Source organism: Dromiciops gliroides, chromosome 3 (genome assembly GCF_019393635.1).
Source record: "Dromiciops gliroides isolate mDroGli1 chromosome 3, mDroGli1.pri, whole genome shotgun sequence".
Classification (NCBI taxonomy): Eukaryota; Metazoa; Chordata; class Mammalia; order Microbiotheria; family Microbiotheriidae; genus Dromiciops; species Dromiciops gliroides.
The window spans coordinates 645524702-645539656 of NC_057863.1; the positions used below are offsets into that span (position 1 = coordinate 645524702).

A 14955-nucleotide genomic window follows, 5' to 3' on the forward strand; every position below is an offset into this window, starting at 1 on the left:
GCCCCAGTCAGGATAGCACATTGTAACGATTGGAATGACACCACCTGCTGGAGACTTACTGTAGAAAAGCTCCACCATGAAAGGAAGGTCTTTGAGGGCAAGACCATGCGTCTTTTCTTTGGCGTCAGGAAGTGACGTTTGCTGGTGGGAGGAGGAAGGGGGAGCCGGGCGCTCTGTCTCTCTTTCCTGAGGACGCTGGTGGAGAAGGGAGCAAGAAATGCGCTCTCCCTTTAATGGATAGATAAATGTAGGTCTTTCTCTCTCTCTTTACCAAATTCTTATTCTCCTTAATAAATGCTTAAAAGTCTAACTCTTGCTAAAGCTTATAATTTATTGGCAACCACTCATTAGATATTTTAGACAGACTAACTAGAATTTTAGCCTTTAACAACAAGATCTAGCAGCTTCTACATTAAAGGACCAGAGGGCATGGAATATGATATTCCAAAGGGCAAAGGAAATGGGATTACAACCAAGAATCACCTACCCAGCAAAACTCAGCATTATCTTTCAGCGGAAAAAATGGGACTTTAATGAAAAAGAAGACTTTCAGATATTTGTGATGAAAAGACCTGAACTGAATGGCAAATTTGACTTTCAAATACAAGACCCTAGAGAACCATAAAAAAATTGGAGCTGGGGGACATACCTGGGGTCGTACAGTGGGCAACTGTCTTGTGTCTGAGGCCGGGTTTTGGCTGGGATCCCCCTGGGTCCAGGGGTGATGCTTTGTCCACAGTGTCACTTAGCTAGGTGATGACATCTTTAGGGTTAAATTGAGGGGTGAAGGGAATTCATTGGGGGAGGGGGAAGGGCAGAAATGAAATCCTACATGAAAGTAACAAGAAAAGGCTTATGGAGTGGGGGAAGAGATGGGAGAGGATCAGGGCAATAAATGAATTTTACAGTCATCAGAAAAGGCTCAAAAATCTTAAACTCACCAGAGCTGCCTCAAGGAGAGACTAACAGACACACCCAATTGGGTGGGGTAATCTATTTAATCTGGCCTGTAAATGAGCCTAACACTCATCAAAATTGGCTCAAAGACCTCAATCTCATTAGAATTGGCTCAATGAGGGAATAATGTCCACACTCAATTGGGTGTAGTAATCTCTCTAACCCTGCAGGAAAATAGGAGGGGAAGGGGATAAAGAGATAGGGGCAAAAGAAGGAAGGGCAGAGTCGGGGAGGGGACAGACAGAAGCAAATCCCTTTCGAAGAGTGATAGGATGAAAGAAGATGGATAATAGAATAAATATCATGGGGAAGGGAATAGGATGGAAGGGAAACTGTTAACAATAGTAATCATGAAAAAGAGAAAAGGGGGAAAAATTGTACAAAAAAATATTTATAGCAACTCTTGGTGGAGGCTAAGAACTGAGAATCAAGGGTATGTCCATCAATTGAGGAATGATGGAAAAAGCTGTGCTATATGATTGTAGTGGAATGGTCTTATGCTACAGGAAATGACAAACAGAATGATCCCGGAAAAACCTTGAAAGACTAATGAACATTGATGTATAGTGAAGTGAACAGAGCTGAGAGGACATTGCGAATAGTGACAGCAGTATTGTTCAATGAGCAATTGTGAATGACTTAACTACTCTCAGCAATGCAATGATCCAAGACAATCCCAAGGAACTAATGAGGAAACTTACTATGCACCCCTATAGAAAGAACTGATAAAAAGAACACTTGTGGAAGACTAAGAGAGACTCTGTATTTTATGGGCAGACTGACCTCCTCCCTCTTCCTCACCTATGTTGCTCTATCCCCTAAGCCTGGAATGAGTCCCCTTCTTACCTTCAGCTCAGAATCCCTCCCACCCTATAAGACACAGCTCAAATACCATCTTTCCTGATCCCCTCCTTCAACTTTTAGTGCCCTCTCTCCCAGACTACGTTGTATTTAACCACTTTATATGTAGCACTATACATTTATACTGTATATGTGCATGCATCTTGTCTCCCCCATCAGAAGATAAACTTCCTGTGTGTTGTTGTTCAATTGTTTTTCAGTCAAGCCTGACTCTCTATGACCCCATTTGGGGTTTTCTGGGCAAAGATGCTGGAAAGGTTTGCCATTTTCTTCTCCAGACTATTTTATAGATGAGGCAACTGAGGCCAACAGAGTGAAGTGACTTGCCCAGGGTCAAACGGTAAGTGTCTGAGGTTTGTCAGGATTTGAACTCAGGTCTTCCATCCACTACATGACCTGGATGCCTCTAATTGTTTCATTCTTTATACTACTTGTACCCCCAGATCCTAGCATGGTGCCTGACGCATACTAGTTGCTTGACAAATGTTTGTTGATTGAGGGATTGATTGCTAAAGCCGAGGAATTTATCAAGTGTTCAATTTACTGGTGATAAACCTCTCCCTGCTTGGGGGAAGGGCTTTTATAGTGCCTACTATGGGTCAGGCAATGTGCTAAATTCTTTTACAAATACTTTCTCATTGATCTTCCCCACAACAAACAGATACAATCTGTCACTGGGATTGTCTGTGAAGTCTTTCTCCCTGTGGTGGAACCTGCCAGAGACTTCATTCTCTTGGCATAGCCTTCAAGACCCTGGGGTCATGTCCACACCATGATGAAGCCTCTGAGCAGGGCTTCATCAGGGATATTTAGTGTGAACGCATTGATTAGGGAACAGAACTAGGACCAAGTCCGTTGGAAAGATATTAACTCAGAGCCAACTGGGAAGTCCCTTCAGCAGGAGCATGATGGGAGCTTCTGGGGTAGAGATGATTTGGGGGCTCCTCTCAGCCTTGGTTCTCTGGCTCTGCCTGGAAGGCTGATACTGCTTGATCGTTAGGAGCCAGCTTCATTGGAGGCACGGCCCAGCCAGTGATACCCACAGATTCTGCCATTGCTCAGGAAGCCTCAGGCCAGTGCCTCCTGGTTTCCATTTGTCTAGCAGCTCCTATTGTCTTCCCATCAGCACCCAATTCCTTTGAGTTTTCCCACAGGCCTTCAGGAAATATGGTCTTTTCTTTCCTTCCAAGAGTACGTTCTCCCTATTGGCCTCACCCGCACCCCACCCCAGAGAGAAACAGAAGCTCCTGGATGTACCTGCTACAATAACATTTGAGGAAGAAGGACCACAAGACAAAGAATGGTAGGACCTAAAGCTACCAGACCTGTGAATTTCATCTGGGGTACGGTGTCCCAGGTTTGGAATGTCTTCTCCTCAAGCAGATCAGCACCTCTTCTGCACCTGAGCTGCCTGGGGCCCCAGAAGTTAAGTGACTTGCCCAGGGACACAAAGCCAGGATGGGTCAGAGGTAGGATCGAACCCCCCAGTTTTTCTCACTCTGAAACCATCTCTCTCTCCCTAGGTCATCAGGCCAGAGCTGGAAGGCTGGAAGGTAGCTGAGGCATTAAAGAAAAACTTACCTGGTCATGGTGGCCCGTGCCTGTAATTCCTGCTATTGGGGAAACTGAGACTGGAGAATCCCTTGAGCTTGGGCTTCTGAGCTGTAGTAGGCTAAGCCAATCAAATGTCCTTCACTAAGTCCAACACCAATAGGGTGAACCTTCCCAATCCCACCCCAGGAGTGGGGAGCTGACCCATTCTGGAAAATGGAGCAGGTCAAAGCTGCCCTGCTGATGGGTAGTGCAATTGGGCCCTTGAGGGGTTGTCTGGGTGAGAAGGAGAAATGAAGAAAGAAAGGAGGAAAGGAAGGAAGAAAGAAGGAAGATAGAGAAAGAAAGAAAGAAAGAAAGAAAGAAAGAAAGAAAGAAAGAAAGGAAGGAAGGAAGGAAGGAAGGAAGGAAGGAAGGAAGGAAGGAAGGAAGGAAGGAAGGAAGGAAGGAAGGAAGGAAGGAAGGAAGGGAGGGATGGCGAGAAGGAAGGAAAGAGAAAGAAAAGAAGGGAAAGAAAAAAGGAAAGGAGAAAGATGGGAAGGAAGAAAGGGAGAAAAAGAATAATTTTCAAGCAGCAAAAGTCAGGAGTGGGGGAAATAAGCAGGCTGCAGTAAGTATATATTGGGGATAAGATCATTGGGCAACAGTTGGCCTAGATCTCAGGATAAGCCTTTAGGGTCAGCAGTTAACCTTGTGGGTCTTAATTATCTTTAGGACTGTCCGGCTTCACTTTTCATTGATGCCTTTGATTTTACATCATCATGGTGATTTCTAGATACCCTCCCTCCCACAAAATCCAGTTCAGCAAAGCCCAAGGACACAGCTACAAGGAGCTTTTGCCAGTCCTCCTTCATCTTTATGCCTTTCCTCTTTGCCCCCTAGTTATCCTGGCTATATCATTTTTTTGTCTCCCTCTTTATATGGGGAGCTCCTTTTGAGGACAGGGACTGGTTTTTAGCTTTCTTTGGATCTTCAGCACCTAACACAGTGCTCGGCACATAGCAGATGTTTAATAAATGCTTATTGACCTGATTATATTATATTATATTATATATTATATTATATTATTATTCTGTTACCAGTGATTCCTCATCTCTCCAAGGAGAGAGGTACAGTCTTCTAGTCTCATATGTAAAATATGAGACTGGTATCAAAACATAATATATTTATAGCATATAATGAAATGATATCCATTATAACAATTAATATGCCATAATATACAATTATAGGTCCCAGAATAAAATTGCATAGAGTATAATATTTATGTAATTATGTGACATAATATAAATATATACAGATAAATATATGTATATGATATGTTAAGATCCGTGTGTTTTTAATCTTTTCTTTACATCATCATCATTTCCAAATCTCTCTTTTCTCCATTCTCTAGCTAGTGAACTAATCATTATAACAAATATTAAAAAAAATAAAAGCAACTCGGCAAAACTAACCAACTCATCAACTCATCCTGACATTCCTCTAGTGGTCTGGAGTCTTGTTCTGGAAAAAATTCAGCTTTATCAATGCCTTCTGTCTTCACCCTATAGCCATTTCTGCAAATTACCTACCACTCCTTCCTTCTACCCAATTCCCCCTTCCCCTCCCCAAAAAACAAACAAACAAACAAAAAACAACAAGATTTGGAAGAAAAACTAGTTAAGCAAAAGCATTGGATTGAATCTGATCATGTATGTCATGTTGTGCCCTGGTAGCCCCCCACCTCTGTGCTAAGAAGAGGGAGGTATTTTCCATTAACTGTTTTCCTGGACCAAGATTTGCTATTATGATTATTTAAGATTTCTTGTCTCTTTTTGGTTTCTTTTTCTTTTTTTTTTTTCAAGCACTTAATCTCAAGAAATAGAGATAATGACAAGAAGAGTCCTTGAAGGGGAGACTCAGACCATACTCACATATTATTATCAGGTTCATCTCCCCAGGGAGGCTACAGAAATGCCAAGAAAGAGGTAACCAGGTCAGGGTAAGCAGGAGACAAACTGAGGCACCAATAATGAAGGTACAATGAGATTGTTACCAGGACTACCGAAGATTCTGCTCCATAAACTGGACTGTTCAAGTATTCCATTGTCCTCTGAGCCAATGATGTCATCATCAGGTCACCCAACAACAGAGGAGGGAAATCCTGGACCAATTTTGGGTTGAAATTTGGCAGGATGGAGGCAGCTAGGTGGCGCAGTGGATAGAGCACCAGCTCTGGATTCGGGAGGACCAGAGTTCAAATCTGGACCTCAGATACTTGACACTTACTAGCTGTGTGACCCTGGGCAAGTCACTTAACCCCAATTGCCTCACCAAAAAAAAAAAGAAAAAAGAAAAAATTTGGCAGGATGGAGGAGGGAGGAAGCCAATAGAAAATGCTGGGTGCCCTCCCCTGCAAATTCCTTGTGCTCACACTGGTAGACTCCTACTAGGCAGATGGTCATCTTTTCAGTATCTTCTATCTTCTGTCACGGGGACCTGATTGTACCCACTGGATAGGTCCAACAATGAGGACCGCTGGCTTCCATACCATGGTATGGGGTTCTGGACCAGACAAGGCAGCCCAGTCCAGTGGCTCAGACTCGTGATTGGGAATGAAATGAGACACTTGTAGATGATCCGAACAGTCAATAGATGAAGGCTTAGTTAACAATAGCATAGAAAGGGTACTCAGTGAAGATATGGCCTTGGTTCAGGGGGGCCACATTTGCCATTGTAATTGTGTCTGGTCAACAGGGTTATGTTAAGCCTGAGAAGCCACCAAGTATTCAGGTTCTGAGTTTTTGTTTTCAGACGACCAGGTCAATGGTGTGAGCCTTATTCCTTGCCCAGATTGAGTTACAAGGACACTTTTATTGTCCTTTTGGGAAAAATTAGCCTGGTCCTGTGTGGCTGAGACCTTAGCAGGTGTTGGTGGCGGTTGTTATTAGATGACGACGATGATGTCATCTTTGCAAGTTGCTATGGAACCATCCCTTTCAGCATTTCTTAAAGTACAAAAATATTCCATCACATTTGTATGCCATAATTTGTCCAAACGCTTCTCAACTGATGGGTATTCCCTTAATATTTCAGCTCTTTGCCATCACAAAAAGATTGGAATATTTGCCTGGTAGCAGTATCACTGGGTTAAAGGACCCAAAGTATACACACTTTGTTGACTTATTTTGGCATAGTTTCAAATTGCTTTCCAAAGTAGCTGGGTCAATACACAGCTCCACCAGTAGTTCATTAATCTGTGATATGTGTGTGTGTGTGTTTGTATGTACATATTTTATTCAGCAAACAAAAGTCTATGTTCTTTCTCACTCACCTCCTGGTCCCATTGGAAAAATAAACTTTGGGAGTTCATTTATGTCTAATTTAATTTCTTTTTGTCCAATAGGGTTAAGTATTTGGTTTCTTGTTCTGTTTATCTGGGCCATTATCCATTTCATTTAGATTGTTAGTTTTGTTGTTATGTAGTTGGGCAAAATAGCTCCTGTAGAAGATGGGGTTTTAGTTGGGACTCTGAGCCAGGGAAGCCAATAGGTGGAGACGAGGAGGGAGAGCATTTTATGCATGGGGACAGCCAGAGAAAATGCCCAGAGAGAGAGAGAGATGGAGGGTCGTGGGTATGGAGTAGCCAGGAGACTGGGGCCACTGGATCAGAATATGTGATGGTGAATAAGGTGGAAGAAGGTTGGAAAGGAAGGAAGGGGCTTTGGTTGCCAAAAAGCATTTTGTATCTGATCCTGGAGGCAACAGGGAACCACTGGTGTTTACTGAGTAGGGGGGACATGCCAGGCCTGCCCTTTAGAAAAATCACTTTAGTGGCTGAGTGGAGGATGGACTGAGTGGGGAGAGACTGGAGGCAGGCAGAGCCACCAGCAGCTATTGCAGTGATCCAAGGGTGAGGTGATGAGGGCATGCACCAGGCCACCCTGTCAGAGGAAAGAATAGTGTGTGTATGAGAACTGTTATGAAGATAGAAATGACAGAATTACATGGACCAGCTCAGTCTTGGGGATTCTTCTCATAAATCATTCTCCCTTTGGCTTGTGCCCCTGCCCAGTGTCTACTCAAAAGATAATAGGGGTGTTTAGAGCACCGGCCCTGGCTTCAGGAGGACCTGAGTTCAAATCTGGCCTCAGACACTTAACAATTACTAGCTGTGTGACCCTGGGCAAGTCACTTCACCCCAATTGCCTCACCAAAAAAAAAAAAAAGATAATAGGGATCTAAGCTTCTCAGAGACAGAGAGACAGACACAGACACAGAGAGACAGAGACAGAGAGAAACAAAGACAGAGAGACTGAGAGAACTGGAGATAGATGTTTGAGAATCATCAGCATTAAAGAGCCATTTGAATTAAGGAGAGCAAATCAAGTTGCTAGGGAGAGAATGAAGAGAGATGAAGGACAACCAAGAACAGAGCCTCTCTATAAGGGTCAGGAAAGGGAGAAGTAGACAAAAAATAGACAGGAGGAGGGCAAGCAGTTTCTTTCTAGCTCAACCCCAATCTTCTTCTTCTTCTTCTTTTTTCTTTTAAGTGAGGCAATTGGGGTTAAGTGACTTGCCCAGGGTCACACAGCTAGTAAGTGTTAAGTGTCTGAGGCCGGATTTGAACTCAGGTCCTCCTGACTTCAGGGCTGATGCTCTATCCACTACAGCGCCACCTAGCTGCCCCTTTCATCATTTCTTATGACACAGTAGTCTTCCATGGCATTCATATGCCATAAATTGTTTAGCCATTCCTGTTAGAAATAAAAATACTGTATTTTCCTTTTTTGTGAATATATGAAGGCTTTATGACATTCGTGCAAGAATGGGCATGCACTATAAAGAAAAGTGGCATGCTTTGCCACGGCAAACTACTCTTTTAAATTCCTAATCCTATCCCAAAGGTCCTTCCCCTCTTTGTCTCACTGGTTGAGGACTAAGAGGTGTACAATCTTCCCAGAACACCTCTATATATTTCCCCTTAACATATCTCCCCTCCTGTTACATACATCACATGTTTGAAAATGGGGGCAGTTTCCGTCTTTGGGGTGTTGGCAGTTAATATGCATAAGCTAATTAAGCAAATGAAGCACACACTAGCTTTAACCTTTAGCACTACTAGATAGACTACTAGCCTTGAAGTTCTCTTCTATATCTACTTTTAGGCGACTGCAAGACTGTCTTTTAGCCTTGAAGTCCACTTTCTGCAATTCTCCTTTCTTACCCAGACTCCCTCCCTGTTTAGTTTTCTGAGATAACAGCATTTTTCTGGTGGGAGACTTTATTTCATTTCTCTCATTCCCTAATAGGATTGCACACCTCTCTTAGTTTCCGGTTTGGGACTACTGTGAAAAATCTTGTTATAAATGTTTGTGTACATGAGTCCTTTTCCTTTATTTGATATTTTTGGAGGATATGCAGTTTAGCAATTTTTTTTTTTTTTGGTGGGGCAAGGAGGGTCACAAAGCTAGTAAGTGTCAAGTTTCTGAGGTCAGATTTGAACTCAGGTCTTCTTGAATCTAGGGACAGTGCTTTATCCACTGTGTCACCTAGCTGCCCGTCGTTTAGTAATTTTTTTTTTTAAACATAGTTCTAAATTGCTTTCCAGAATGACTGGAATAATTGCTCCATCACATGGTGCTGTGGATAGATCACCTGTCCTGGAGTCAGGAAGATTCAACTTCATGAATTTAAATGCAGGCCTCAGACTCTTACTAGCTGTGTAACCCTGTGCAAGTGACTTAACCCTGTTTGCCTCAGTTTCTTCACCTGCAAAATGAGCTGCAGAAGGAAATAGTAAACTCCAAATGGGGTCACGAAGAGTGGGTCTCTACTGAATTTTCCATATCCATTCCAACGCTTGTCATTTTGTCACCTCTGCCCGTCTGATGTGGTGGTAGGTGGAACCTCAGAGATGCCTAAACGAGCATTTCTCTAATTATTGGCGGTTTGGAACGTTTTTTCATAGGTTTGCTGATGGTTTGGATTTCTTGCTTTGAAAACTCTGTTGTATCCCTTGCTCATCTGTCTACTGGGATAAGCTCTCATACGTGGGAGTCGGTTCCTTCCACATCTTGGATTATGAAACGTTCAGCAAAGACTTTTTCCCCCTTTAGTTTTCACGCAAACGCAGATCTTCCTGACGCGCGGGTCAACTTTCCCCCATCAATCAAGAGTCAGCTCTACGAAGTGGTCCTGGAGGATGCGCTCACGAGGGGGCGCTGTGCCACTGCGTTCCACCAATGTTCTGCTGACCAATGCGGTCCCTGGGAATGGGTTACCCCCAAGCTCCATTTAGCGTCTCCAAGGAGAACAAGATGGTGACGTCGCATTCCATGGCCCGTTAGGGACCGCGGGGGCGCCTTTGACGTGGTCCGGGCCACCAGTGAAGTGTCCCAAGGGCCCTGGGGGGAGGACGGGAGGACCCTGGAAGGCGGAGGAGGGGATCCAGAGAGGAGGCAGGCTCTCCCCCAAGCATCCTCCGGCTGCTCACGTGGGGCAGATAGATAAGAGCAGAGGTGGAGCCGGCCATCTAGTCAATCAGGCAGCAGCATTTCTTAGGCCCTTTCTATGGGCCAGGCCCGGCGATAAGCTATGTGCTTGTCCTACAGATGAAGAAACTGAGGCTCAGGTAGGTTCTCGGTGAGAACAAAGAATGTGCCTTACTTAAACTTTGGATTATTCTAAGAGGCATCTTTCCGACAAGTACACAAACAGGTAGCGCATAATAAATGTTTGTTTTATTTGACTGGACTGTATAACGGGGTCCTGAGCTAGGAATCAAGACGCGGAAGACATGAGGGAGTGGAGGCACGACCTGTACCAGTTCTCCAAAGCCACCGGTCGAGGCCCAGTAAAACTACAAGTCCCTGGCGCGTGCGCGCTGTGCCTCGAGTGTCCGGGCATGTCGGAACTTGTAGTCCCCCGGGCCGCTCCGGCGCCTGGGAGAGCGAGGAGAGCTCTCCCAGGAGTGACAGCGGGGCGGAGCTTCGGGCCGGCCGGCCACTAACTAAAGGCGGGGGGCGGGGCGCACCCCTGACGGACGGGCCGGCGGGCCTCTCGCCGGGTGGGGGCGGGGCCGGGCGGGCCGCAAAGCCATGGGAGGCGGAGGCTGCTGGTGGTGGGGTCGGGCGGCTCGCCTGGCCCGGCGCCCCGGCTTCCGGGGGGCGCTGCTGCTGGCAGCCCCGAGGCGCGGCCGGACTGGCCGGGGCTCCTTCGGCCCCGGGTCCGGGGCCCGCGCTGCAGCTCCGCCGCCCGCAGTGTCCGAGCTGGATCGCGCGGACGCCTGGCTCCTGCGGAAGGCGCATGAGACTGGTCAGTGCAGACCGGGGACTGCCCGGGGGGAGGGGGAGGAGGAAGGTCTGAATAAAGGAGTGGGTCCGGATAAGTGGCGTCCTGGGTGTCTAAAGAGGCAGAAACAGCTGGAGGAGCGGGTCCCATGTGGGATGGGGGTTGGGGACCTGGGTCCTGGTTAGAACCAGAGGTAAGAAATCAGAGATTTAGAACTGGGAAGCTCATCTGGCTCAACCCCCTCCTTCTACAGAAGGGGAAACTGAGGCACAGGGAGGTGAAAGGGACTTGCCCATGGCGATGGGAGGGAAGAGATTTTACAGATCCCCTTAGGTGAAGCCCATTCTCCAGATGAGGAAACAGGTCTGGAGGGGTTACACACAGTAGGGTGTGGCAGAACTGGACTCCAGTGACTACAAGCCCAGGGTGCTTATGGTCGCCCTGGGCTGGTCTTTTGGTGGAATTCAATAGACAGCCAGCGCTTATGAGGGGGCAAAAGCACTTCTCTGGGTGTTTGGTTTGCAGAGATAACACATGACCTGGGATCTGGTGGCACCCTGGACATGACCAGAGAGAAGTATATGAGAGAGCACACATTTCTTGGCACCTCCTGGGCCTGGGGGAGCCTGCAAGGACAGGGAAGTGGGGGGGGGGGCACATAGTGATGTGATGATGAAGCCCTCACCAAAAAGGCTCACAGCTGGAGAGACCTCAGAGGCAATCCAGTCCAAATGCTTTATTTTACAGATCAATCAATTAATCTAATGAGTGAGTGCCAAGCACTGTGCTAAGTGCTGGAGATACAAAGAGGCAAAAGACAGTCCTTACCCTCAGGGAACCTATAATCTAACGGGGGAAACAAGCTCTCCGTGGATAAATAGGAGAGAAATAACCGAGGGGAGGCACTGGAATGAAGAGGGGGTGGGGAAGGCTTCCTGGAGAAGGTGGGATTTTAGTTGGGGCTTAAAGGAGAGAGGTCAGGAGCGGTGGCTGAGGAGGGTGAGTGCTCCATGAATGGAGGACAGCCAGAGTTTACTCTTCCTTCAGGGGAAACAACAGGGACATAAGCAAAACCAAAATAAATACTGGATGTAATGTCAGCTTCTTGAGGGCAGGAAGGGACTGTTTAGCTTATCCCCTGAGTTTAGACCGGGCCCTCATTGGTTGATTGTATGGTGGGGAGAGGGAAAGGAGGCACCAGCTGCTGAGGGGGACATGAAAATCAATGTAATTTTCCACTAAGACATGACATGAGTTTTCAAGGATTTTCCCAACTTAGGGCTACTGGGCCACAAATAGACATTAAAACCACACATCAGCCATACAGCCCCTTTCCTGCTTCCATAAAGTGTCAGGCCTTCTCCAATTGTCAAATCCAGTGGTTGGACTATGCAGGGGGTTGCAAAACTTTTAATGCCGTTTTAAGCTAAGTTTAAAGTTAAAGGTGCACTTTGGGGACAGCCTGCACAATCAGAGTCCTAGGTTTCAAGGTCCCCCTGAAAATCTGAGGTGCTTAATAGAGAAGAGTAGAATGCAGGCCTTGAAGGCCTGTAGACTGAGACAAGTTTGTAGGCTAAAGCACCAAAAGGAATCTTTTAAAAAATTTTTTTGGTGGGGCAGTGAGGGTTAAGTGACTTGCCCAGGGTCACACAGCTAGTAAGTGTCAAATGTCTGAGGTCAGATTTGAACTCCGGTCCTCCTGAATCCAGAGCTGGTGCTTTATCCACTGTACCACCTATGAAAGGAATCTTAAAGGACTGGTAGAAAGAGAAATGGGTTTGGTATCAGGAAAACCCCCTCCCCATTTCCCTCTCCCCCCAAGGTGTTACCATAATAAATGCCATTATGTGGGGCCTTAAAGTTTGGAAAGAGCTTTCTTTGCCAGTATTATTATCTCATCTGATTCTTATACCTCTTATCACCTCCATTTTACAGATGAGGAAACTGAGGCCAAGAGAGGCTAAATGACCTTTGCCCAGGGTTACAGAGCTAGTGTCTAAAGGGGGATCTGAACCCAGGACTTTGCACCTCCAATTGCAGCACTCTAGGCTGCCTACCATGTCTGGATGACCAATGACTGGCTGCTTCTTTCAGAGGACACCGAGGCTCTGAGAGGGTCACAAGGCCACATGTCTAGAGCCCCAAAGCACTCAGAGGTCATCTAGGCCAACCTTGGTCATTTTCCAGAGGGGGACTCTAAGGCCCCATGGAGCAGGAGTGACTGAGCCAAGGTCACTCCCTGGGAATAAGGATTTGAAGCCAGGTGCTGTCAGTACCTTTTCTTGTCCAGACTCATGGCAGACAGTGTGAGTTGCAAGCCTCCTAACCCCAGTTCTAGGGCTCTGCTGGGCCAGGCTCAGCCAGGCCAGCTCCTCCAGGGAGTTTCTAAAGGTGGGGTGCCTCTTTCCCCTACAGCTTTCCTCTCTTGGTTCAGAAATGGTCTCTTGGCCTCAGGCATAGGAGTCATCTCCTTCATGCAGAGCGACATGGGCCGCGAGGCCGCCTATGGTGAGTGCTTGGCCAGGGACCCTCCACGTGAAGATCCTGGCTGTGCCCCAGCCCCCTCCCTGCCCCCTTTCCCCTTGCCGAGTTGGGGGCAAAGGGCCCGTGGGGAGAGAACACGCTTTGGGGAGTGAGGTCCCAGTGCCCAGGCTCTTCTCTTGCTTTTTCCCAAAAGGGGGGCCCCAGATTCTGAGTCCTGGCACCTTAAACCCTGCTGGTCGGCTGGACCATAAGCCCACTGCCCCCCTCCTTTTGGATTCGACTCCTGCCCCTAGGTTCTGCCCTCTTCTTCCCGGGGTTCTATCCCTGCCCACCCCACTTCCGGGGTTCTGGGCCAGCCCCCCGCATTCAGTTCTGGCTCCCTGCCTGGCATCCTTTTCAACCTTTGGGTTCTTCCCTGTATTCTGTCCCCGCCCCAGTAGCTCGGCTTCCTCCCCTATCTGGGCCCCTGTGCTGTGTCCATTTCCTCCTGCGTGTTCAGGCCCCGCCCCAGATCGGGTTCCTCCTCTAGATTCTGTTCTCGCCCCATCCTCCCATTCGGCTCCGGTTGAGCTTTTGTCCCCCGCCGCCTGGGTCCCGTCCCCACCTCAAGCCCCTCGTGTTGTTCCCCCCTCTCCCTCCTCCCCCCTTCCCCCCCCTCCCCGCTTTCCCCCTCCTGCCTGGATCCTGTCCCCATCCCCCACCCCCCATCCGACCCCTGGTCCTGTTTCCCCTCCCCCCAGTCCCGGCCCGGCTGAGCCCGGTCCCTTCACCATCCCCTGCCCCTCCCGGGTCCAGTCCGGGCTGAGCCCCGTCTCTTCTGCCGCAGGCTTCTTCCTCCTGGGCGGCCTGTGCGTCTTCTACGGCGGAGCCTCGTACGTGGCCGGCCTGGCCTCGCTGCGGCGGCCCATGATGCTGTCTCTGGGCGGGGCGCTGGTCGGGGGCGCGGCCGTGGCTTCGGCCGGCCTGCTCTGGGCCTGTGCCGTGGGCCTGTACCTGGGCCAGCTGGAGCTGGAGGTGGAGGGACCCGAACCCGAACCGGGACTGGAGCCGGAGGACGCGGATGAGGAGGAGCCGCCCCCCGCCAGGGCCGGCCCTCCGCGGGGCCAGGCCAAGTGAGGGGCTGCGGTCCGGCACGAGCACTATTAAAGGCCATCACACTCTCTGTGGGCTCTGCGTGGTGATTTGGGGGCGCGGGAGGGAGAGGGGCCTGCTTCGCCCCCACCCCCACCAATGGTCTGAGCCCCAGCTGGCCCGTCCCACCCCCAGAGTACGGTCTGCTGACCTCTGACCTGTCCCAAAGCGGGGAACTCCAGTGCTGGACAGGGGTGGGGCACCTCCCAGGCCGACCCCACAATACTCTCCGGGGTCTTGGTGCCAGCCTGAATTTCTCGAGGATAGTAGACTTGGGGCTGGAAGCGACTTCCAGGGTTGGCTAGGCACCCCCCCCCCCATTTTTACAGAGGAGGAATCAGAAGGTATGAGTAGCTCAGTGACTTGCCAAGGCCACACAGGTACTAAGTGTGGGATCTGAATCCAAGACCTGTCATGGCAGCACTTTTCCGTCTGCTAACCCCCCCCCCCTCATGTTCACTCCTCCCCCCAGCATCTTCACCTCAGAAATGAAGGGCTCAGCTGAAATAATCTCTTAGTTTCTACTCTGGGTATTCTGTTCACTCAATCCTGGAGGCCTGGACCTTAGAGGTCATTCAGTCCAATCCCCTTATTTTGTCAAGCCTAAGAAACTGAGGCCTGAGAAGGGAAGTGATCTGCCAAGGCCACACAGATTTGAAGAGGCGATTGGGATTTGAACCCAGATCTCTCAGATCACTG

The 14955-nt window shown here is 48.4% G+C and overlaps 1 protein-coding gene across 1 annotated transcript; it reads left to right on the top strand.

Moving 5' to 3' along the window:
* The first annotated feature begins 10433 nt into the window (after nucleotides 1-10433).
* On the top strand, nucleotides 10434-14287 carry TMEM160 (transmembrane protein 160). Its single transcript, XM_043995433.1, has 3 exons — nucleotides 10434-10665; nucleotides 13057-13149; nucleotides 13952-14287. Exons 1-3 carry the CDS (start codon nucleotides 10449-10451, stop codon nucleotides 14239-14241), a joined length of 600 nt encoding a protein of 199 aa, XP_043851368.1. The 5' UTR covers nucleotides 10434-10448; the 3' UTR covers nucleotides 14242-14287.
* Nucleotides 14288-14955: the final 668 nt, after the last annotated feature.

What these genes read in the sequence shown, in the direction of transcription:
- TMEM160 (XM_043995433.1), top strand. Translation starts at nt 10,449, where the DNA reads ATGGGAGGCGGAGGCTGCTGGTGGTGGGGTCGGGCGGCTCGCCTGGCC. An exon ending in GCGGAAGGCGCATGAGACTG is followed by an intron (nt 10,666 to 13,056) that starts GTCAGTGCAGAC and finishes TTTCCCCTACAG; the next exon opens with CTTTCCTCTCTTGGTTCAGA. An exon ending in GGGCCGCGAGGCCGCCTATG is followed by an intron (nt 13,150 to 13,951) that starts GTGAGTGCTTGG and finishes CTTCTGCCGCAG; the next exon opens with GCTTCTTCCTCCTGGGCGGC.